This window comes from Chelonoidis abingdonii, chromosome 4 (assembly GCF_003597395.2).
Source record: "Chelonoidis abingdonii isolate Lonesome George chromosome 4, CheloAbing_2.0, whole genome shotgun sequence".
Classification (NCBI taxonomy): Eukaryota; Metazoa; Chordata; order Testudines; family Testudinidae; genus Chelonoidis; species Chelonoidis abingdonii.
Window position 1 is genome coordinate 68,162,912 of NC_133772.1, and position 26,059 is coordinate 68,188,970.

A 26,059-nucleotide genomic window follows, 5' to 3' on the forward strand; every position below is an offset into this window, starting at 1 on the left:
GCTGGGAGTTGAGGGGTCTGCGCAGAGTATCTAGCTGTCCTAGGCACTGCAACTCTTCATGACAGGACAGCTCTGATGTTTTTTCTGGGATCGTTGAGCCCACTCAACCGCAGCTTAGGAGTTCACAGCCCTGAGGCTCCTGACCCATCAGTGGACCACTTTGGCCTTCACTTTCCACATCCTCTCTAAGTTCCCTTTCAGCCCTGGTACTGCTCCAAGCTTTCTCATATTCCTTCATTCCTGAGGTTGCTGTCACTTGGCAAGTCTTCATTCTATCACCACCGCTGTCTTCTGGTCTTGTCCTATTACCACAATGTCTGGTTGATCTGGCCCGTACCTGCCTGTACTGGTGGATTAGGCGAGTCGCATGTCTCGTTCATTTCTTAGATACACTTGCAGTGTCATCCATGTAAGAGAGGTGGCTGATGGAGTTCCCACTTCCCTGAACCTGTACCCTGTGTCCTGGTCCCTTGTGTATTATCTGGCTGAGGGGGTTTAAACCATGTCAGAACAGCAGCGGGCAGTGCATCACCTTCGGTATATGCCACACTTTGATGGCCACTTGTGCAAGCTGCCTTGATTGGACTTCTAGTGTTGTCTTCCATAGTCCCATTGATGTTCTTGGGAAGGTCCTTAGTGTCCTGTTGACTTTGTATAGCGCCAGACAGTCACAGATCCCCGTGTGCCGGGCATTGGAGTCGTAGGCTTCTTCCTGTAGTCAATCCAGCGTGGCTCCAGATTGGTCTGTCTAGATCTTGGGTAGGAGGGGCGGCGAGCTTGCTCTATCTATGAGCAAAACTTGGTCGTTTTGAGCCTCATGCGTATTGGTTCCAATGCCTTTCTGAGCTGTGCTGTGTACCTGCCCATGTGGTTCTCTGTAGCTTGGCCAGCTATGATCCTGATAGGACTTTCCATGTTTGGTGGAGCCATTATTGGCCGGTTCGTTCCCCTGCGAGGGTCTTTGCATGATGAGCACTGTCCTTCCTTGTGTAAGCCATTTGGTTGTGGGAGACCGTGCTCGCTAGCGCTGGTTCATCTGGCTGCAGGCCATTCAATGCCTGCTGTTATTTATTAGCCAGTAGGTGTGGATCATGTCTGGTCCAGGTGCTGTCAGCTTCTTATGTTCTTGACCCGCTGCTGGAGTCTCTACTGTGGATAGTGACTGGTTTCTGTTTCTGGACGATTGCTGTGCTCTAGTTCTCAGTCCGCAGCCACTTGCATGGTGTTATGGAGTCTTCTCTATTCTCCCATATGTTCTTTCCAGCTATGTTCGTTTCAGCTGCTGGTGCTCTGCTGTTTATTGTGGGCGATTGCACTAGTTGGGATACACTTGGATGGTTTCTTTGGAAGAACAGGCATTACTTTTTTGGCCTCTGCTTCATCTAGTGTAATCCTCTTAAGGCCTGGTCAGCCAGTGCTAGAAAGCCTTTGTTTAGCAGTCCCTTAGGGCTTCGGACTGGAGTCAGTCCCTGTGTTATTTTTTCAGTAGCCGAGTTCTTATCATTGAATCTCTCACCTTGCTGTAGTTCCACCAGCTACTAACTTCTCTCCGAGTCGCCTGATCTTATCCTCCAACTCATATTTCCAGGGTGGGTACATACTGTTGGTTCTTCCTTGATCGGAGCCAACATCTCCAGGATTACAGAGTGCGTAGCGGTATACCCAGTTCATTGGTTTGAGTAGGCGTTAGTGAGGGTTATCAATGAGGCGATCTATTGGCATCTTCTAACATTGCTAACTCTGATGGTACTTCTTCCACTGAGCTTGGCTGATCGATCTCGCCGAGGAAATTGACTGTAGCTAGTTCTCCATATCTTATCCTCAATATCAGCTGCTTGCTGCTCTGCCAACTAAGAGGGGGTGCGTGAATTTCAGCTTCAGGTGTGGCTTGCACATCCACTATGTTCTTCCAGGTCTTAATTGAGTCTGGGATGTAATGTGAGAGTTGGTCTATCTCAAGCTGTTGGAGAGCAGCTTTCCTCTTTTACTATGTTGAAGCGTTTGGTAACATGCTGTCTCTCAAGTCAAGTGCGGATGTAGGTCTTTGGTCATCCATAGTCCCCTCATTTGTTTCATATATCCCTCTCCATTAGCTACTTGTTGTAGCTAGCATTCCCTATCATTCCAGGGTTCTTGTCCGTCCCTGAATGGTTTGTTCAGCTAGCCCACTTAATGTCAGACTTGTCCTGGTTCCTCAACCATCTGGCGCGACCTTGTTAATCTGAGGCGACGTCCGAAAGCCGGGCATGACTCCCTAGTCGTGTCCGACTCTCATATTTGAGGTAGGCCAGGGATGGAAGCAATTAGGGTCTTTTGCCAAGGGATCCCTACTGGGAAAGTTGGGTACCCCACCAGAGATTGGAACCCGTCTCTCGTAAGCAAAAGGCGGTCCTCCCGTAATCAAAGGGTGGCGCTCTAAACCACTACGCCTATCCAGTCCTTATATATAGCGTGATATAGCATAAGATCATGGAGAAATAGCTGACAGTCAATCCTCGAGACTTACCAAGGCTCCAAGGGGAGAAGACCATCAGATAGTATGTTAGAAGAAGCAATAATCCCTCATTACAATCCCTACTGCACCAAACTCAAACCAATGAACTGGTAATATGCACAGCCTCCGTATCCTGAGATTGCTTGTCTACACGATCAAAAGAACAACCAGTAGTTCCCCACCCTGGAAACATGAGATTGGCAGGACTAAGATCAACAGGTGACCGAGAGAAGAAGTTAGTCAGCTGGTGGAACTACAGAAGGGTGTAGAGATTAAGGATAAGACTCGGCTACTGAAAAAATACAAGGGCCTGACTCCATTTGAAGCCCTAGAGACTGCTAAACAAAGGCTCTCAGCACTGGCTACCAGGCTAAGGAGATACACTAGAGAAGCAGAGGCCAAAAAAGTAAATGCTGGAGTCCAGGCACCATGGGCCCATATAACTCACTGCCCCTGCTCTGTGGAAGCGCTGTGGCAGGATATTATAATATCTAGATATTTGTGCTAAGTTCTTACAGTGACTATAGACCATTAGACAGACCTACAAAGTATAAAAACCAGAAAGTGATGGGTCCAGATGAGAAACAGACATTTAGAATAATTACAGCACCCCCTTCAAGTGACTTAAACCAAAAGGTGCATTTGATTTTACAGTTAAGTTTACATTAAAGTTCTAATGGGAACAGGTGCAAGGCTTTCTTTTTCTAAATTCCCACTTCACTCTCTCTCGGGTTGACCATGCATCACAATACATTCAAAAGTCTTGCTTACCACAATGGGAATTTAAGGTGCACAAAAGAATACAAGATTTTGATTTTTTCTTCTTTTTATTGAGGATGAGGTTTTTTGTCATTGTTGAGATTCAGGGACCATGGAGTAATTTCAATAAAGAAAAGGGCAAAATTTTTGTTTAGGGAGATTTAATCATGGTTAAGCTAAATATATCAGTTTAGACCCAGAGAGGAGCAAAAGAGTTTGGCTAATAGGAATAGCTGACTTCTTTGGTTCCTCCATCACTGGATTCATTCCAAGAGGCATGCAAAAAGGAATCCTAGGGGAAATGCATTCTAGCTAGTCAAGAGTTTACTTTCCCCTTCAGGCTTAATACTGCTATGATTCGTAATTTTAGCCATGATATATTTTAAGATATAGTAAACTTTTCGTTGTTTTTTTCCTCAATGTATTTCAGAAAATACTTTGGAGAGAAGATTGGACTGTATTTTGCCTGGCTGGGAGTTTATACTCAAATGCTCATTCCTGCTTCCATTGTAGGGGTTATTGTGTTTCTGTATGGCTGTGCAACCGTGGATGAAAATATACCAAGGTAAAAAAAATATGCTAATACTCACTTTTATTTCTTTACACATCCAAACAGCATTCAGAATCCAGGCTGTTATATATGTATGACACCAATGGTAAATTCAAGCTTTATGCTGGTGCTGAGTAGGGTTGGAGCAGTGAAATCTTCAGTCCTACCTGGGACCAGGCCATCAGCTGGCATACTGGCCACGGCCCTTTTGCATCACTTATGCAGTGTGATTGAATCATTAGAACTTCACAAATACAGATGGTGGAGCCCCTCCCCTACCTATCAGCCTGCCTTCATAAAGTTCTTTCATGGCATAGAGAGAATTCATACTGAATCAATTTCAAAAATGACAATATGAAACTTAAGGAGCTTGATCTATTCAGTTTATCAAAGAGAAGTTTGAGAGGTAACTTGATCACTGTGTACAGGTATTTAGACATGGAAAAGATACCTGATGGAGAGGCTTTTTATTCTTGGTGACAAAGACATAACAAGATCCAATGGCTGGAAGTCAGCTTTGACATAAGATGTAATTTGCTAGCAGGGAGGATGATTAAACTTTGAACATCTTACCTGGGTGGCGGTGGACTCACCATCATTGTTTAGAGTCTTTAAAATGAGATAAAGCAAAGCTTCTTAGAAAGATATTTAAATTCAGCTTCTGGGAAAAATTCTGCCTGTGTCTGCAGGAAGTCACATGGGATGTAGGATGGTCATAGTAGTCTCTTGTGGCCTTAGAGTCTGTGAATCCTGATGTTCATTTGTTCCCTTCATGGGCCTTGGAGAGAACAGAAAGCTCTCTCCATGCTCGAAACACTTGCAGCTCTACATCAAGACGATGATTATGAACAAATCTCATGCTTCAGGGATTCAGTCAGTCACCTGCAGGAGTCAGGAAGGATATTTTCCCCCAAAGCACAATTGGCCAGATGTATTTGGGGTGGGAGCAGGGGGCAGTCACCTTCTTCTGAAGAATCAGGCAGTGGCCACAGCTGGAGATAGGATTTTCTGTGTCTCTTCAGAGTATTAGTCTACCCTGTCTGGTGTCCTTTTCCTTAGAAGCTTGACTGGTGTATCTTGTTCACAAGCACAAGATCCAACTGATCACCACATTTGGGGTTGAAAAGGAATTTCCCTCCAAATCATATTGGCAGGGACCTAGCAGGTTTTCACCTTCCTTTGCAGCATGGAGCACAAATCACCTGCTAGAATCATCTGGGCAAATCTCACCTAATCAATTCCCTTCTATTTCAGGGGCCTCAGGATGTTGGTGGCACCTCAGTCTCTCCTGTTTTCTGCTTGTGGCACAGAACAATTTAAACCCAAGTATTTGGCTCAGTATAGGAGTAATAGGGTGAAATTTACTAGCCTGTGATATACAGGGCAGACTAGATGATCTAATAGTCCCATCTGGCCTCAGATTCTGTGAAATCTATGAAAAGATGTACAAGGTACACAAATTCACCCTGTGCAGCCAGTCTTTCTCCTTTGCACAATTCCAGTGCAAGCCTTGCCTATCTGCGTCAAGTTAAATTCCACACTTAGGCTGCAATCATAAACACACAATGTGACTACTCAGGTGTATAAAGTCAATCATGTGTGTTTGCAGAATCAAGGCTTTAGTGAATACATGTGCCCCTATCAGATAATTTGGCAAAGTTTTAACATCACTGAATTTTCTTAGCTGTTGAAGTAAAGATACAATTAATCATAAAATAGAATGTCCATGCCAGCAATTTAAGAATCTAGGCAGCCTGGCTCTGGAACAATTATAATTGAACTGCTGCATCATAAAACTTCCATATGCCTGATCTGATTGATGTGAACTATTTCTGGCCATTGGAGATGAGAAAAGATTAGATTTCTGGGCATTCGTTTTAGTTTGTCAGGTATAGTGGAAATATCACTGCTGTAGGATATGTAAAATAAATTAAGATAACTGCATGATTTTGTACTGAACAACAGTTTTTCCTTCTGGTACTTGGTTAAAGCAACTAAAAGCCCAAAATAAAATGCTCCATATCTATGAAAGTGTAGTGTCATTCAGGCCTAGAGTTTGGCACACTGGGAAGCTAGTCACAACTCACCATTCCTGGAACCAGCTCTATACCAGCCTCTGTCTGATGGACTGCATTAACTTATACTGTCTGGCAATGGCTCCCAAGTGTCTATCTGCCAGCTTGCAATTGCCAGAGCGCAGTCAGCTTTGGCCACACCTCCTGCATGCTTCATCCATTTGAGCACTTTACACGTGATGAGTACTCTTCCACACCAGGGGAATCTCTAGCAGGGAACATTTGGCCTCTTTCTGTTCCCTTTTAATGCTGGAGCTCTGCAAAGGGTTTGAAGCAGGTCTCGGGACTGAGCTCACAATATCCAATACTTGGCAAAAATGCTATGTTATCAGTATTCTACCACCTTAATAATCTAATAGTGAATTGTTGTTGTTATTTATTAATACAGTGCCATAGGTGTGCATGACATTGTATGGATATTCACAGTATTCATCTAAGAGTTTGTTCTCCACAGTAGAAAGATAAAATATGTACAGAACAAAATATGTGTTCTCAGAAAGTAGAATCTGGAAAACAGCTGTGGGTAAAAAACAGATAACTGTGACCTTCTATTTTGTCTACATGCTAAGCTTATGATGAATCAACACTTGCTTAGTTTTGAGTTTATATACACTTAAATCTCCAGAGATGTGACAAAATAATCATGTGTGGCCTGTTGATGAGGTGTGTGCTAAAAATAATTTATTTTAGCTCACTTGTTGACAGCAACTTTTCTGTCCTTTTTCATAATTGTGAATCAGATCATTATATAAATTAATCTTAAAAGAACCTTTAAAAAATTGTGTAACCAGAACACAGACGATATGTCTGTTATAAGGTAGTGGATAGCATCTACTGTGAACAACAAAGACAGCTCAAGAATATATATGTCTAAACTAGGTAATCTGGTCAAATTAGTAAAATCCAGGTGCCTGGTGTTTTTTAATTATACTTTTTAGTTACTTATTGTACATTTTCAAAAAAAGCCTCTAAATTTGCATTTCCAGTTTTGCTTCCGTAATCTGTTTCATGTGAAAATGATAGAAATTTAGATATCAACCAGGAACAACGAGATCTGTGTCCACAAATCATGTAGTTGGATGTCCAGGGGAAATTTTCTGGTCTGATAGGGTTGCTTTGCATCACTCCAACTATTGACAAGTTTAGCAGCCAGCACAGAAGCTACTCTGATATCCCCTTACCAGCCTCTGGCATAGCGGTTTTTTCTGTGTAGTGGGCTCATCTTCATGCCCCAGCTGCTAGAGTAATTGCTGGGAACCATAGGCAGTCATGCTTAAAGTAGAGCAGTCCTCTTCCTGCTGTACTTTATGCTGAGCATTGGCGCAGGTTGAAATCAATTTTATCTATAACCTCTCTAGTCCTATCCCTAGCTTAGCTCAGAAGAGCTAGGGAATCTAGCCCCTAAACTCCATCACTTTCGCATGCTACTGATTGCACCTGCAATTGATTGTAGATGCAAAATTAGCATTTCAATTGAGGCGCCTTAAAAAATGTGATGCTAAGATCCATGAATGTAGTAGTGGTTTAATGACAATTCCAAGATACTTTTTCTCATATCGCACAGCAAACTTTAGACCAGACTGCCAGACAGTCTCTTTTCCCCAGTAAATAGAGTGCTGGTCAAAGCCAAAAACATTGGATCAATTTCATTTAATGTGCCTCTTCTAACATTGTTGCCTTGATCTGAGGTCACATAGTCCCGATAGTGTAGTTTGAGAGAGACAGCTAAGTAAGGGGATCATTTTGAGGACAGTAGAGAGGAAGGACAGTTTTGTGATTAACGCACTGGAGATCGGAGTTCAGTTTCCAGGTCTGCCACAGACTCTCTCTCTCTCTCTCTCTCTCTGTCTGCCTCAGTTCCCCATGTGTCAAATGGGGTTAATACTTATTTTTCTCCTATCTTTTGTCTGCCTTTATTTACATTGTAAGCACTTCAGAACAGGCTCTCTCTCACACTTTGTGTTTATACAGTGAATAGCATAAGTCCTGATTAATTTCCTCTTGATGTCAAAGGAGAGACCCCTGTTGACCTGAATGGGAATTGGATCGGGCCTATAGTGGGACCCTGATGTCATTTTGGGGATTCTAGGACCGACCATAATACAAAATAAGTAACCATACTAAGAAGAGGTTGAGAAGTGAGAAGAAATACGAAGGGAGCATTTGGCAGTCCTGCAAGTTGAATGTGCATTCAGTGACCGGGAGCATATACAGAGGACAAATGTCTTATCAGAAGAGAGAACCTGTGCATGGCATATGAAATGTATTAACCCTTACTCTTTGCATTTACTTGTTGCTTTCCTCACAGTATGGAGATGTGTGATGAGAGAAACAATATCACCATGTGTCCTCTATGTGACAATACATGCAGTTACTGGAAAATGAGCTCTTCCTGTGCCACTGCTCGAGCGAGTCACCTCTTTGACAACCCAGCAACTGTCTTCTTCTCTGTCTTTATGGCTCTGTGGGGTAAGAAATTTATGGCTTTGACGTGGGGTTTTTAATTCTCTTAAATACATGAGGAAAAAAAACTCCAAAAAAAGCAAAACCAGTATTTTTAGGCTTGGACAGTTAATTACGTCAAGTTCTTTCCCACCCAGCCCCCTCCCCCTTCTTTCCAATGAAACTGTCGTCCCTAAATTTATATTCTGGACTGAAGGTTAAAATTCAAGCGATTACTCAGATGAATATAAAATGAAATTGTTAAGCATATGTCATAAAACTGCTGCATGGCATGTCTAGATTTCATTAAGAGGATTGCATAACTTGCCAATAAAATCTATTTACAGAGCCAACTTCCAAATTAGAACATTGCTGAAAAGATGTATAGAATATGTGGGGCAGAGAGGGGAAAGAGGAGCATGATGGCCGTTTGTGTCTCAAAACAAAACATGACTGAGTCTTGCTGTGCTCATAAATGCAATTAAGTTTATCAGGAAACAGACCTGGACTAGTGGTCTGCACAGAGGACCATGAACCTGAAGCTGCTGCGATCTAATTATTTTTCGAATGCTGACTCCTTCTGAATTCTTGAGCAAGTTTCTCTGCTTCAGTTTCCACTTGTAAAATTGAGTTGTTAATATTAGCTGTCCCAGGAAAGTATTGTGAGAATGGATTAGATAAAGTTTGTAAAGTGGTTAGAAGCACTGTGTAAGTGCTAAACCTTATTCCTATTGTCTCAGCTAGATTTCCTAGTGTGGACAGTAGCCCAGATGGTATCAGAAAACCTCTGCACAGGCTATTTATGTTGAAGAGAGATTTAGTGCTGAGGTAACCCAAGGACTTATTCCTTTAGGATAGAGAACTCAGTTAGTCAGGATCATTGTCACTGGTGGGAAGCACAAAGTAATAGTTTCCTTTTAGCTGGTTGGCTGAACAGAGAGAACTCCAATTTCTAACATTACTAATCTTTATGGGTGACATTCGCTTGCTGGTGGAGGTTTCATGTAAGGCCTTTCTGGTTATGGAGCCGTCACATTGGCCCTGCATGAGGGGGAATACCAATTAAGTGACTAATCATATCCTCTGCAAGTCATGGGGTTTCCATTAGGAGAGTTGGAGATAGATAGTCTGGAGCCACTTGTGTACAGAACTAATAAACCTTGCACGTAGGGAGCACAGACGAAGGCTAGCTGCCATTCCAGCACACAGGCTGCATTTGAGCCTCATAGCCTGCCTTCAGCTTGGAGGCGGGGGCATGGATTCATTCCCAACATCCACCACATTGAATAGCCACAACGTCACTAGTGCATCACCAAAAGCAGCACAAAGAGATCTTTGCCTATGCAGGCTTTCATGTATGAGTACTGATCTCCATTTTTGATACTGTATCTCATTTAGCTCTGGAAATACAACCCTAGTTTCCATTTACTGAGATGTTATAGGGAACCATTTTTTTATTAGCAGTAATTTAAGATGAGGTTAGTGTATCCTTCAATATAAAGTAAGAACTTTGTTTTCCTGGCCACAGTCATCAATTTATAGTAGCTGCACTACCATCAGCTATGACTGAATATTCTATTCAATGTAAGGTAAGGTTGGAAGTGGAGTGGGTACCTACTATATGGTCCTATTGGTTTAAAATCCACTCAGCAAACAGGTATAATAAGATAATCCAGAGGAAATCTGAAGAGGAGAGGTGCAGAATCTTTGGAGATGAGTGATCTGTTATCTTGAACAGCATCTTGTCATGTTACATATATTGAGAAATGTGATATAACCCGGAGCAGTATGCCAACCCATGTCAGAGACTTTAAATAGTCTGATTCTGTCATGTGGGTAATCAAATATCTACTTGCATGCTCTCCCTCTCTCTCTCTCTCTCTCTCTCTGTGTGAATTGACAGGTACTCCAATTGGTCTGTGACCTACTCAAATATATCATGACATGGAAGATTGCCTGGGTTCCATTCCTTAGAAGAGTATATTAGTCCCCTCCACTCATTTTTTGGTGATTGAAGGGGCAATCTCTATTATTATGCAAAGTCAGAGTAAACAAACAACTTGGGGGGGTGTTGGCAAAACACCTCCCCCACAACTGCTTGCGTATTTGGATTCTTGTGTATCCTCCATCACCAGAGCATCTGAAAGCCTCACAGACATTTAGGAAGTTATTCTTTGGAGCAGGGAAGTATTGCCCCTATTTTACAATGAAAAACTGAGATATACGGCGATCAAGACCTCGATTTTCAAAAAGGATTTAAACGTATGCCTAACTTAAACTCTTGAATTTTTCCATTAACTTTAATAATACTACATATATGCTTAAGTACCTCAAAGCAAGGCCTCAGGCCTGGATACATAAAGGTACATAGCACCTAACCCCCAGAACTGGGCAGCTATGTACTGCTTTTAGAGGCCACCATGATCCACAAAATTCCCTCTCAGCTGCCTATGTTTTTTGGAGTAAGGCTATGTCAACACTACTGCCAATGTGAGAAAATTGATGTCGCTCAGGGGTATAACTATTCCACCCTTCTGAGTGACCTAAGTTTCACTGACGTAAGTTTTCATGTGCACCGCGCTATGTCGGCAGGAGAAATTCTCCCACCAGCATAGCTACTGCCACTCGCTGGGGTCAGTTTTTTATGCTAACAGTTTTTTATGCCCGTCAGCATAAAGTGTCTTCACCACATGCATTGCAGCACCATAACTGTAGCAGTTCAAGTGCACTACTGCAGCGCTATACATGTAGACATCCCTTAAGGGTACGTCTGCACTACCGGATTATTCTGATTTTATAGAAACCGGTTTTTTAAAACAGATTGTATAATGTCAAGTGCACGCGACCACACTAAGCACATTAATTCGGCGGTGAGCGTCCATGTACCGAGGCTAGCGTCGATTTCTGGAGCGTTGCACTGTGGGTAGCTATCCCATAGCTATCCCGTAGTTCCCGCAGTCTCCCTCGCCCATTGGAATTCTGCATTGAGATCCCAGTGCCTGATGGGGCAAAAAACATTGCCGCTGGTGCTTCTGGGTACAGCCTCACCCCTCCCTCTGTGAAAGCGGCAGGAGCCAACCGTTTCACGCCTTTTTTCCTGGGTGAACTGTGCAGGTGCCATTCCATGGCAAGCACGGACCCTGCTGAGCTCAAGACAGCAATCATGGACGTTTTAAAGACCTCGCGCATTCTCGTGCAGTCAATGCTGAACTGGGACCTGCAAAGCCAGGCGAGGAGGCGGCAGCTACGGCAGCGCGGTGACGAGAGGTGATGAGGACATGGACACAGAATTCTCTCAAACCGCGGGCCCCTGCGCTTTGGAGATCCTGCTGGTAATGGGGCAGGTTCTAGCCATGAACGCCGATTTTGGGCCCGGGAAACAAGCACAGACTGGTGGGACCGCATAGTTTTGCAGGTGGGACGATTCCCAGTGGCTGCGAAACTTTCGCATGCGTAAGGGCACTTTCATGGAACTTTGTGACTTGCTTTCCCCTGCCCTGAAACGCCAGAATACCAAGATGAGAGCAGCCCTCACAGTTGAGAAGCGAGTGGCAATAGCCCTCTGGAAGCTTGCAATGCCAGACAGCTACCGGTCAGTCGGGAATCAATTTGGAGTGGGCAAATCTACTGTGGGGGCTGCTGTGATGCAAGTAGCCAAAGCAATCACTTAAGCTGCTGCTACGAAAGGTTGTGACTCTGGGAAATGTGCAGGTCATAGTGGATGGCTTTGCTGCAATGGGATTCCCTAACTGTGGTGGGGCAATAGATGGAACCCATATCCCTATCTTGGCACCGGAGCACCAGGGCACCCAGTACATAAACCGCAAGGGGTACTTTTCAATGGTGCTGCAAGCACTGGTGGATCACAAGGACGTTTCACCAACATCCACGTGGGATGGCCGGGAAGGGTTCATGACGCTCGCGTCTTCAGGAACACTACTCTGTTTAAATGGCTGCAGCAAGGGAATTACTTCCCAGACCAGAAAATAACAGTTGGGGATGTTGAAATGCCTGTAGTTATCCTGGGGACCCAGCCTACCCCTTGATGCCATGGCTCATGAAGCCATACACAGGCAGCCTGGACAGTAGTCAGGAGTGTTCAACTACAGGCTGAGCAAGTGCAGAATGGTGGTAGAATGTGCATTTGGCCGTTTAAAGGCGCGCTGGCGCACATTACTGACTCGCTCAGACCTCAGCCAAACCAATGTCCCCTTTGTTATTGCTGCTTGCTGTGTGCTCCACAATCTCTGTGAGAGTAAGGGGAGACCTTTATGGTAGGGGGTGGGAGGCTGAGGCAAATCACCTGGCGCTGATTACGCGCAGCCAGACACCAGGGCGATTAGAAGAGCACACCAGGAAGCGGTGCGCATCAGAGAAGCTTTGAAAACGAGTTTCATCACGGGCCAGGGTACAGTGTGACTGTTGTGTTTGTTTCCCCTTGATGAACCCCCCCCCCTTGATTGACTCATTCCCTGTAAGCACCCACCCCCCCTTCGATTACAGCTTGCTTTCTAAGGAAATAAAGTCACTATCATTTAAAAATCATGTATTCTTTATTATTAATTATAAAAAGAGGGAGAGAACTGACAAGGTAGCCCTGGGTGGGGTTTGGGAGGAGGATAGATAGGAGGGAAGGAAAAGGCCACTAAAAAAATTTCATAATAATGACAGCCTTTTGGTTGGGCTGTCCACTGGGTGGAGTGGGCGGGTGCACGGAGCCTCCCCCCCACGCGTTCTTACACGTCTGGGTGAGGAGGAGGCTATGGAACATGGTGAGGGGGAGGGTGGTTATACACAGGGGCTGCAGCGGCACTCTGTGATCCTGCTGCTGTTCCTGAAGCTCCACCAGACGCCGGAGCATGTCAGTTTGATCACGCAGCAGCCCCAGAGTTGCATCCCGCCACCGCTGATCTTCCTCCGCTGCCACCTGATCTTTCTGCCGCCACCTCTCATCTCGAGCTCTCCCTCCTGTCCTCACGTTGGTCCCTCCTGTCCTCACGGTTCACTGGCATCTTTCCTGTATTTGATACCACGTCCTTCCACTCATTCAGATGAGCTCTTTCATTGCGGGTCACTTCCATGATTTCCGAGAAACATTTCTTCTCGCGTCTTTTTTTTCCGCCGCCTTATCTGAGATAGCCTTTCGGGATGGAGTAGGGAGGCTTGAAAAATTTGCAGCTGCATGAGGGAGAGGGAAAAAAGGGAGAGAAGTATTTAAAAAGATACATTTTACAGAACAATGGTTATACTCTTTCACGGTGAACAACACTATTCACCTTACATAGCACATGTGATTTCACTACAAGGTTGCATTTTGCATCTTAATATTGAGTGCCTGCGGCTCTTTGGTGTTAGAGATCTCACAGACGCAGGTCCGGGCAGCAGAATTCGGCTTGCATGCGGCCATGGTAAGCCATTGTCTTTCGCTTCTGCAGCCTTCATATACCAGTGCCCTCCTTTCCCAAATAGCAAGCAAAGCCCGTTGAGTGCTGCTTCTTTCCTGTTAACGTGCAGCAGCAGAAAACCACTCCCCCCATCCCTCTGGGATGATCGCTTTAACCCTCCCCTCTGCATGGCTGGTATCATGAGATCACTGCTAAACACCCCCCTCCCCCCACCTTGCGTGGCTGGTAGCAGGGGAAGATCCCTGCTAGCCAAACGCGAAAAAGCTCAGCGCCAATCATGCCCCCCTTCCCCCTGCTTGGCTACCTGCAGGGAAGGATTTCTTTTAAGCACAGGCAAACAGCCCAGTAGGAATGGCCATCTCTGTCCCCTTAATTAAATTCCTGAATTTCAACCAGGTTACCATGAACGATATCACTCTCCTGAGGATAACACAGCGAGATAAAGAACGGATGTTGCTTGAATGCCAGCAATCACCGGGACCATACGCAGCTAGGCTTTGTCATGCAATGATACCAGATTACTTGCTACATGCATGGCGTGGTCAAGTGTCCTACCATGGAGGACGGAATAAGGCTGCCCTGCCCAGAAACCTTCTGCAAAGGCTTTGGAGTACCTCCAGGAGAGCTTCATGGAGATGTCCCTGGAGGATTTCGCTCCATCCCCAGACATGTTAACAGACTTTTCCAATAACTGTACTGGCCGCGAATGCATCCCAAGTCCTCAGGGCAAATTAATCATTAAAAAACGCTTGCTTTTAAACCATGTTTATATTTACAAAGGTACACTCACCAGAGGTCCCTTCCATGGCTTCATTGTCTGGGATAGTGGCTTGGGAGGGCTGGGAGGGTAATTCCGTCAGGGTGAGAAAAAGCTCCTGGCTGTTGGGAAGAACAGAGTGCTGTGTGCTCTCTACAAGTTCGTCCTCCTCTTCCTCCTCATCTTCCCCATCCGCAGAATCCTCAGCCATGTTTGCAATTACCACCCCCACCTCAGAATCCATGGACAGGGGTGGGGTACTGGTAGCAGACCGCCCTAGAATTGCATGCAGCTCAGCATAGAAGCGGCATGTTTTTGGCCCTGCCCCGGACTTTCTGTTTGCTTCTTTGGTTTTCTGGTAGGCTTGTCTGAGCTCCTTAACTTTCACACAGCACTGTACTGAGTCCCTGGTGTGGCCTTTCTCATCATGGCCTTGGAAATTTTTTCAAATGTTTTTTCATTTCGTCTTTTGGAACGGAGTTCTGTTAGCATGGAATCCTCTCCCCATACAGCGAACAGATCCAATACCTCCCGTGCAGTCCATGCTGGAGCTCTTTTTTGATTCTCAGGAGACTGCATTGTTACCTGTGCTGATGAGCTCTGCGTGGTCACCTGTGCTGGTGAGCTCTCCACACTAGACAAACAGGAAATGAAATTCAAAAATTTGCTGGGCTTTTCCTATCTACCTGGCCAGTGCATCCGAGTTCAGATGGCTTTCCAGAGCAGTCACAATGGTGCACTGTGGAAAGCTCCTGGAGGCCAATACCATCGAATTGCGGCCACACTAACCCTAATCCAACATGGCAATACCGATTTCAATGCTCCTGCTCTCATCGGGGATGAGTACAGAAATCAGTTTTAAGAGCCCTTTATATCGATATAAAGGGCTTCATTGTGTGGACGGGTGCAGCGTAAAATCGGTTTAACGCCGCTAAATTCGGTATAAACGTGTAGTGTAGACCAGGCCTAAAAGTGCACTCTACACCTATGTTTCTACCTCTGGCCATGTGAATTAAAGATTAATCTTTAAGTAAAGATTTTGTCATGTGATGAAACCTCCAGGAATACATCCAACCAAAATTGGCAACCCTACTCTAGGTACCCAGATGTCTATCTCTTACCCTAAGCCCCAGAGTAATCCACACCCAGGGGAAGACAGGCATTCATTCATCTAACTTATCTGCTGGGCCTGATCCAGTAGGTGTGCTCAGAGGCTGCCACATAACTTCACACAAAACAACTGGGGGAAGGGAAGGTTTCTTATAAGCTTTAGCCAAGTGATGAGGGTACTTACCTAGGAAGTGGGAAACCAAGGGCTCAAGTCCTCCCTGTGCCTGAGGGGGAGAAGGGTTTTGACCAGCGGTCTGCCATCTCTCTAAGATCCCTAACCACTAAGCTATGGGATACTTTGATGAGGGATACTCTCCTGTTTAAGTTGTTCCACTTTAAATACATCATTGATTTAATATTATTTGGGCTGGAGGAAAAGGTAGAATCACTGTGTATCCTAGTGGTTAGAGCACTAAGTGGTGAGGTGGCAGATCCCTCCTCATCAGGCAGAAGGAAGTGGACTTGAACATGGGGTCTCCCACACCCCAAGTAAGTACCCTCACCACTGGGCTAAATGTTACAGGGGAGCTATCACCCACCCCACCCCCAGCTGTTTTGTATGGAATTGGGCAGCCTCTGACCACACCTACTGGATCAGGCCCTGCAGACAAGTTTGGCAGGGGAACCATTATCTTCCCCCAGTTCATGTATCACAAGCAGATATAGGCACCTCCCTGTGAGGGGTGGGCCTCAGGACATATCAACTATTCCATTGGCTTCTGGCCTAGGTTACTGGCTTTTGTGGATTGCATTCCTAGGCACCTATGTCTCCCCCTTCATCATATAGGAAGCCTAGGCACGTAACTCAGGACTTGTGGACTGCGGTGGTGTTCCTATAATTATCTGGGTGCCTGAGACCCTTTGTGGATGTGGACCTAAGTGACTTCCACAACATCACACAGGAAATCTCTGGAAGGGCTGAGAATGGAACCACAATACCCTGAGTCACAGGATTGGGCCTTAGCTACAAGATCATCCTTCCTCTCATACATGGCCAACCTGCTTGGCACCCATACAGTTGTTCCACATCTGCTACTGTTGCTACAAGCCAATAGCACACTGTGCTTCCCAAACACAGGGTTTTTCCCATACCATAACTTTGTTTCAGTGACTTACTGGTCTTTCTTACGACACCTCCAACACACATGCTGTAGTGCTGTGGAGACAAGAGTCCATTCATTAGTTATCAGTAAGCTTAAGATTTTGTCAGTTATTTTTAGTAAAAGTCAGGGACAGGTCACGGACAATAAACAAAAATTCACAGAAGCCCGTGACCTGTCCCTGACTTTTACTAAAAATAACTGTGACAAAATGGGGCTGAGCCCAAGCCCTACTGTGGGAGAAGAGCAGGTGGGTCCCCCTGCTGCCCAGGGCAGCTGACAGCTCCAGATTTCCCCACCACGTGTGGCAGCCGAGAGCTGCATGGGCACCTGCAGTGGCTCAACCTTCAGAGCCCCACCACCACCACCTATGGCTGTTGAGAGTTGTAAGTGGCCCTCCCTCGCCTGCAGCGACTCAGAGATCCAGGGTTCCCCTGCTGCCCACGACAACTAGGAGCTGCGGGGATCCCCACTGCCCACAGCGGCTCAGAGCTCTGAGGCCAGCAGCTGAGAGCTCTGGGTCCCCTCACCATCTGCAGCTTCTGAGATCCCCTCTGCTGTGGCTCAGAGCTTGGAGCTGCAGGGACCCCCTGCCACAAGCAGCACCTGGGAGCTACGGTTCCCCCATCTCTTAAATTAGCAATCTGACATTGATTTTCTGTCCCCTAAAAATAAGGCCTGAATTTGTGTGGTATGAAACCTCATCCAGAATCCCTCAAAATCCAGCTCAAATAATGATCTAGAAAGCAGTCTAACAGAACCTTTGAGCTCAGTTTGTGTTTATGGGCACAGATGAAATGTAAAATGTATGTGTGTTTGGCAGAAAGTCATTCTTTCTTTGCTACTTCTTTGAACCTGCTGCAATCAGTTGGTGCTTCTCATATGAGCTAACAGATGGCTATGTTTCGGATGTAATATTTTCATTTTACATTTTTCTATGTTGATGCTGTAGAATGATCTCTGGTAACAGCATGAAACAATGTGTCTTTCATTTTCTCACTGTACGTGGAAACTACAGACCACAATGTAAGAAATCTCAGGGGCACAGAGGAGGGGCAGGGACTCAAGGGTTATATCACAGACAGTTTTACGATATAATTATGATGTTACCAATTTACAGGAAGCACAAGATTTGTAAAGGAGTTCTGCTGTAGGCTTTGTACGTGAGAATTTCACTTGGAGGACTGATGAACGCTAAAAGCACAGCCTGATTCCAGTCACCCTTTTATCTATATTAGTCTCTCTCTCCCCCTCTCTGCCTCCAACGTTTTATTGAATATCATGGTACATCTTGTTGAGCACATCTGTTAGTATTCACTGCAGAAGAATTCTCGGGAGGTTAGCCTTTCTCAATGGACTTGCTTTCATAATTACTTATTTACTGAACTGTGCTGGTTTGTTCCCAGCATTAAAATGTATGTCCTCTGAGAACTTCCTCCACCTCAAAGGCACATACACTGATAAAAAGCCGAAATTTGCTGCAACTCAAGAGTTGTTTTCACATTGCTCCTTTTTCCTGGATCTATCCCGTTAAAAACAAAATGACTGCTGCACCGTGGATCCCCTTACAATGGCCATTAAAAAGCTCCCTATTTCCAACACTTCGAAGGTTTGGGCTGTATGCAGGTTTTGTATAACTATTTTGGATAGGGCTGTAATTATTTATTGAAACAGTTATACTAATACAACCTCTAGTGTGGACATATTTACATCAGTATAAAGGTGCTTTATACCAGCATAGCTTATTCTCCTTTATTCTCCTTCCCTAATGGGAATAAGTACCTTTATACCCCATAACTGTGTCCACACTTGGGGATGGGGAAGAGGGGTGTCGTGCCACTTTAACTATACCAGTATAGTTAGAGATCTCAACTGTTGTGTATGGATAAAGCTAATACCATTCAGACTGCTAGGCAGCCATATACAAATGATGCCTGTAATATCATTACGGAGACAAATATTAGTTAATTTTGATTTGGGCACCTAACTCCCCGAGGTACCTTTTGAAAATCCCAGCCTTAATTGTGAACTTAACTATCCACTACCAGGAGCAAACAATGGTTTTGTGGGTATGTGAGAATGCATTTCTTTTGGCTCCCATAGTTAAAAGTTGGCTCCCAGAGTCTGGCCCTTAATATTTACCAAGTACTCCTACTGGGGAATTCAGAATTCTCGCTAACATAAATTTCCATTTACAATTTTTTAAAATAATTTATAATTAAACAGCTCCTGAAATTAAACTGCCCTAATAACTAGCCACCTTCTGTTCAAACCTAATGGAAGTTTTGGATGTACCAGATATGCAAAATCAGGCCCTTATGCATAATAGTTTTACTTATTAACATCTTGTAGCTATCAGGCCAATTCTGCTCTCAGTTGTTCTCAGTGGAGATCCTCTGGATTTACACCAGGGTAACTGAGAATAAATTTGACCCAACACACCTAAGCAGAAACTTCAAACAAATTCTAACCCACGCCAATTTGATTTTGAAGACCTTATAAATGATCCAGATAACTATGCTGTAACAAACTATTTTTAATTCCCAGCTGCCACTTTTATGGAACACTGGAAGAGAAAACAGATGCGTCTCAACTATAGATGGGATTTGACTGGGTTTGAAGAAGAAGAGGTTCGTTTTTAAGTTGGTTTGGTTTGACTGCATTTCATGGTTTTGTTTTGTTACATTTTAACTTCAATAATTAAACTGTAAGTGGCGCCTTACTCTAAACTGTTAAGACTTTGCTTTGTGGAATACTGCAAGATTTTTGCAGTAATTCCCTGGTGCAAAGGAAAATCCTATATCTGAACTATTTCTGAGTTTTTTTTATTGTGGATATATTGCTAGCACATCTTGTTGCCATGGAAGCATAACTGTATATCTACAACACCCCTCATGCATGTGCACACACACTTTTTAGAAAAAAAATATTAGGTCATACCTAGTAATGCAGACCCAAAATATATAGCTCATGCATAATTCCCTCAATTATCCTCAAGAAAGGATATTAAAAGCAGAGAGACTTACTCTTCTCTTAGCTACTCTGCTATAAGTCAGGAATGAGTCTGTGAAAGTTAATAATGTTTACACCATTGTAAAACCAGCATGAGGAATCAGGTTCTGAAAATGACATAGTTACTTCATTCAAGTTAATGGGAAAAGCTCCCATAAACTTTAATGGTGCAGGATCACATTTTAATTAGGCAATTTTTGTGGAAAATATTGCAGGTACATTGTATGGAGCATTGTGTAAAAATATTAGGACACAAATTTGGAGGTTGTCTTTGCTGTGTGCCAAAAGACATATTTGGGAGTGGTTAAAGATAGGAAGATCCAAGCAAAAGAGTTTGTTCTCCCTCTCTCTCTCTCTATTTATAACTACAACTGCCTTCCATGGACTTTGGATCAAGGGCTTTGAAATGCAGATCCTCAAAATGACTCTTTTCCTTGTATTCCATAAACATTTTAATATTTAGCACTCTTCTCTCTCTCTCTCTTTCTCTCTCTCTCTCTCTCTATATATATAGATATATATAGAGAGAGTTCTAAATATATAGTGTCTAGAGAGAGAGAAGAGTTCTAAATATATAGTGTCTAGAGAGAGAGAAGAGTGCTAAATATTAAAATGTTTATGGAATACAAGGATCTGCATTTCAAAGCCCTTGATCCAAAGTCCATGGAAGGCAGTTGTAGTTTATCAGTGACTTCAGTACATTTTGGATGAGACTCTAGCTGCACAATTCATTTGAGCATCTTTGGCGTACCCAAAACACCCAGAGAAGATAAGGAGGAAAGTTTAGATTTATTCCATCTCAGGTGTTTGGGTTTTTTAGCAACAATATTTAGATTGCAAATTGGAATTGAAAGCAGTGGGAGTTCTGAGCGGTAAATATTTTGGGCTTTATTTATTTAGCCCAAAAAAACATTCAAAGCCATCACTCAGCTGCAGTTGTTCCACTAATTTCCATGAGAGTTGGACTGGGCCCTATATCTTTGTAAAGTTCATTTCTTGGAAGTTATGCCTGTAGTTCTTTTATTAAAAATATGGTTGCCTGTGCAATCTAGACGTAGTGATTATATTCACAATAAATACTATTCAATTATGGGAACGTATTTTAGGAGACCTTTTATTAAACAATGTGTCATGCTACCTGATGGGCCTGATGTTATAATTCTACAAAAACTTTCTCAAAAGAAAGTTTGGTTTCTAGGGCCCCAGTCCTGGTAAGTGCTCCGTGCAGGCATATCCTGTGCCAGAACACTGCAGGATTGGGGTCTGCTATTTTACTGAATGACAATATGAGGATTGTTTTTTATTTCAGGCTGTTGTAAGACGACTGTCCTTTTATTTTTGGTATCTAATTGTTAGCATACATGAAAATGGAAAGGATTATCTGTATCTTTCCAACAGCTATCCCCTTTGTGAGTGTGTTAAGAGTTCTCTGCAGTAAAAACAATGTCTGACCAGAGACAGCAGCTGTTAATAAAATATATTTTACTCTTCACTTAATATGCTCCCGCTAGCTAATACAGCCCCTTGTTTAACAGCACACTTAACGCTCCTAACTTTCCATTGATTTCAATTGGACTTAAGCAGATGCTTAAATGCTTGCTGAATCAGGATCTCAGATGACATCCAAAAATACTAAAATATTTAATCTTCTGTTTGGTACATTTGTTCAGTAAACTCTTTCATGCATTAATGTTAGTATATCTTCAATATGAAAACAAGAGCAGACTGATTTTTCCTGGTTGTGTCTGTCCATCCACTCTGTCTATCATGTTGTTCCATATGATTTAAAAATAAATAAATTCAGTGCAATTTGCAACAGTTCAGTAATCATCTTTTTTTGTTTGTTTTTTATGTTTTTTTTTTTTCTGGTTTCCTGAAGGAGGCAGTCAAGGTTTGAAATTTTTTTAATTGCTCTACCTTTTTTATTAGCTGTCTGTCAGTGAAAGGTATCTTTTGATTCAACCTACTTCTTTTTTCCAGCATCTAATTTCCTTAAAGCTCCCACTACAGTGATTCTTTCTTTCCTTTTTTCCAGTGGTTGGACTTCTTTTTTTTCAAATTCATTCTATTTTTCCATCCAGTGCATTCTTGTGGGTACTTTTGGAATCCTTCAGCTGTCTCGTTCCTTCTATTTTGGGTTATTTTTCCTAAATCTCCTCTTTTCATTGTATGTGGTTAGTCTAATATGCAGTGTCTGTTGCATTGCAGAGATGTACCTTTCTAGGAATGTTGCCGTAGGTATGAATAAATTTGGTGTTAAAGCTTGAACCACCTGAGGGACTCAGTGGCAACTTGCCAGTACCCCAAGAGCTGCACATATTTTGCCTAAATTATAGCAGATAACAGCTACCCTTCATGAAGCATGGTTCGTAGAGATTATAGTTTGTAGAATATAATGTTTCATCTTGATCCAAATGGTAATGTCTCATATCAAGATGGGACATCACATGTTGTGATCTGTAGTCTCTGCAAGCTGCACTCTAAATCACAATGACCCACGCTTGATCTGCACAGGGTTACATTTCATATATTCTGTAGAGCTTTTTTCTGTTTCCTAAACATTTATTCCATGGAGCAGAATTTAGAATTATATAGTACTTCAAAGATTTTAGCTCCAACATGCTATCATCTTTACAGTAGTGATATGTATAGTAAATTAGAATTCCATATGAGAAATGGGAAATTAGTAGGAACTGGACTTATCATTTGTTCATATATAGATGAACTAGGAAATAGATATAATTTCTTTACTATTAAATGTGACTTATTTCACAGGCTCATCCCAGAGCAGAATATGAAGCTAAAGTATTAGAAAAATCAGTGAGAAAAGAATACATACGTAAAAAGGTATGCTAACAATATTTATGTATTTAACCACGTAAACTTCTTTGATGAATAAATCCATTTACAGTTGACTTGACCGAGATTTTGGAAACAAAAATAAACATAAAGACACTGTTGTATATCACGTGTAAGCGTATATCACATGTAAGCGTCCAAACATTTCTTTAACCATTAATTGCATTTGCATTAGCACATACGTTTCATATATATAAAGCTTTTATGAAAATAGAAATTAATTCAGTGTTTGGGTATAAGATGTATTTTAATAGAATTCTTCAACTATCATTTGAATTCTTATTAGGCTGTGGATAAAGTTTGAGAAATCTATAACTGAACCTGGTATCTTGCAGTATTATAAGTAACTAGAACTTCTCAGGAGAGATTATTATGCCTTCCTAGCATCCATCATCATAACAACATGCTAATTGTTTGGGCCAACCTTGCAGTCCTTTACTTATTCCAATTAAAGTCTGGCTGAATAAGAACTGAGCAAAAACTGAATGCTGATTCATATCTGCAGATTTTCCCACAGGAGAGGTTTATCAAAGAGGAAAACTCAGTAAGCATCTCTGATGGATTTTCCTCCCTATTTTTCTATTGCGAAATTAAGATTTGCTTTCTCCTTTGTGGCATTTGTATTCATTGGAATGGACTGTTCACAAATTTAAAAATGCCTCTAAAAGACACATGTTCAGCCACTGGATTGGAATCTGGCTTTCTGCACTTAGGTCTTGAGATGTTTGTGGCTTTTAAAAATCCTATGGCATTTAATAAAATGGTTACTAAAATTATTATTATTATTAATAATAATAATAATAATAACCCCAATTTCCTGGCTGAATTCCAGCTTGGGCAATCACCTTCCGCATTTCTAAATATAATCCCCCTGCTATCTTAGCTGTATAAGGTATCCTTCACTTCTGGTCCCAACTTTTTTTGTTGTGTTGCGGTTAAACAGTTGCTACATGTCACCCCAGAGGTGGCTGCATTTCAGTGGTGCATGAAGTGATACCTGTGAGTAGCTTGTACAGCATAGCAGACGTTTGGATTGTGAGACACACTGGGATCCTTCAAGACAGAAGGTATTATGTAAATGCAAGCTATTAGTATAGCCAGTTACTATATGACAATTAGGTTACTTAGTGGTGGACACCTTAAATAGACTGGACTGGAATTATTTTAAATTTGTCTGTTTTGTTTTCTTACATGCTTACATTTATGTATAGTTTGACCATTCTTAAACAATGGCATCAGCTGGTTCTGATACATTTTAGTTAGATTATAGCAGAAAATGTTCAAGTTTAACCTCTTTTTAATACTAAAAGGTTTTAATTTCAGCGTGGAATACCTTACATGCAGCATTACTTTAAAAAAAAAAAAAAAAAGCTTTTTTGTGATGAAGAAAGAAGATCTGAATACTTTGTTTTTATTTCCCCAGCCAAAGTGGAAGGCTTTGAACTTTTTTTGTTAAATACTTTAGAAATACAGGTCTCACTCCTGTAAATTTCTGCCTAAAGTGCCAATGTATTAAAGTTCACAGTAAACATCCCTTCTGAGACCTCTTGGAAGCCAGTCAAACCATGAAAAAACAGACCAGAAATTCCTGATATTTCTCAGACCAAACCTCAAAATGAATGAAAACTTTCAGAAGAGAAGCCTTTCAGGCTTTCTTTATACATCATGAAGAAAAGGAAGAAAAGGGCATGAGCCTAATATTTTGTAAATTCTTTGCAGGTCACCTTTAAAAGTGGGATTTCTTCCAAATAGTGGGTTGTTGGTTTTTTGTTTTTGTTTTTTAAATAAACCTGAAGCTGGAACACAAAGCAATGAGCGAACTAATAGAGTACTTGTTGCTAAAATGCACTGTGTACTTAGCAGAGAGTGTGTGGATTTATTTGGCATTGTTAGTCAATGCTTTGTAACGTTGTATCGCATGGTCCTTTTTTGTTTCCTTTGATTGCCATCAGAAGCGTCGACATTTGCCAGAAGAGACAGGAAACAAATGGAGACAGAGAGTTAAGAGAGTCATGGCTGGGGTGAAATTGGTACATTTCATTCAAATTTATGGAGAAACTCAAACTATGAGTAATTATGGAAGACACAAATTGATTGTTTTTCTCAACAACCTTTGGTTGTTGAACCTTTAATATTCACATTCAGTTGTTATTTTCTCCTCTCTTCAGCACTCAGATAGACACTGTGTTTAGGTGTAGTGGGGATGGCACTGCATGGCTAATCTTTGGGTTACCATATTGAATGGATGTTGAATTTTTGTAATGAAGCATGTGCCACATGTTTGACGGAGTTGCCTGCTGTTCTATCAGACAACATGCATGTAACTTTGAATGAGATATTGTTGTTCAGTACAATGTAGTGTCATCTTCTTTAATGTTACTTTCCTTTGACATTTTCTTTCTGCCTTTAAGAAGTCATTCTCATTCTGCAAACTTTACAAATGACATTAGATCAGAGATGACTTTCTAAATGAGATTGTCCTTCCCAGATAGATTGTGTGATCAAAATTAATAGAGTGATCAAATATAGTAAGTGTGATCCTGCAGAGATTTTGCATGTGAGTAACTTAACTCATGAGTAGTCGCACTGGCATCAATTTTATTCATGTGTGTAAAAGTTACTCATATTCAGATGTTCACAGGATTAGATCCATAGCAAAGCAAAATCAACCCTGGCTACATTGCACTGTGGGCCCAATCCTGAACAGCCTCCTCCATGTGAGCAATCTATATTGCAATGGGACAACCTGTAGGATTAAGTATTCCTCATGTGAGTAAGGCTTGCAGGGACAGTCCTAATGGTGCTTTATTGAAAACATATTCTAACAAAAAAAGTTTAAATCTTTTCTGGGAAAGGAAAATAAATTATTTTACACTAGGAGCAATCTAATTTCACAGCATAATAGTTTACTTTAAGTGTGTTTCTCAAAAAAGCGGTTCAGACTCATTTATACAATGCAGGGTTTAGCACCAAATTCAAGCTGTAAGACTTTACCTGTATAAAATTGTATCTTTAAACACTGTACCCTTCTACCGTCTAACTGGTTGTGTGTTTGACTGTTTTCCTGTGCCTTGGTGTGTTTGTTACAAGAACAAATAGAAGGGATCTTTTTAGATGCTGTATTAAATTACAGGGTGGTTTTTTTTCTTTCATATTTTAGACTGATAAAGAAAAACTGACATGGAAAGATCGTTTTCCAGCATATTTTACCAATTTTGTTGGCATTATCTTCATGGTAAGTATTTCCTGGAAAATATTTAAGATTCACCTTAGTGAGTCATTGTGAAATCTGCCTTTTACAATGGGCACCTTTTTATCTAGGAGAAAAAAACTACACAATCACTTTAAAGTTTTTAAATCATTTGAAAATTATTTTGCTCAGGTGGTACTTGACTTTTGTTTTGCTTGTATGTCTTGCTTTCATAGTGTCTTTAATGAGGACTGGGAAACAAAAGATATATTTCTCTATAGAACTGTTCGCTTCCCATGCACTGCT

General features: G+C 42.2%; 1 protein-coding gene across 1 annotated transcript in view; it reads left to right on the top strand.

Annotated features, from left to right (window-relative positions):
• Positions 1-26,059, top strand: part of ANO1 (anoctamin 1) — a 129,247-nt gene that overhangs the window by 77,063 nt on the left and 26,125 nt on the right. Inside the window, exons 12-17 of the mRNA XM_075065240.1 lie at positions 3,684-3,818; positions 8,187-8,347; positions 19,240-19,322; positions 22,480-22,551; positions 24,516-24,593; positions 25,724-25,798. Coding sequence (XP_074921341.1) covers positions 3,684-3,818; positions 8,187-8,347; positions 19,240-19,322; positions 22,480-22,551; positions 24,516-24,593; positions 25,724-25,798 — 604 coding nt within the window. The remainder of the gene's footprint in view (positions 1-3,683; positions 3,819-8,186; positions 8,348-19,239; positions 19,323-22,479; positions 22,552-24,515; positions 24,594-25,723; positions 25,799-26,059) is intronic.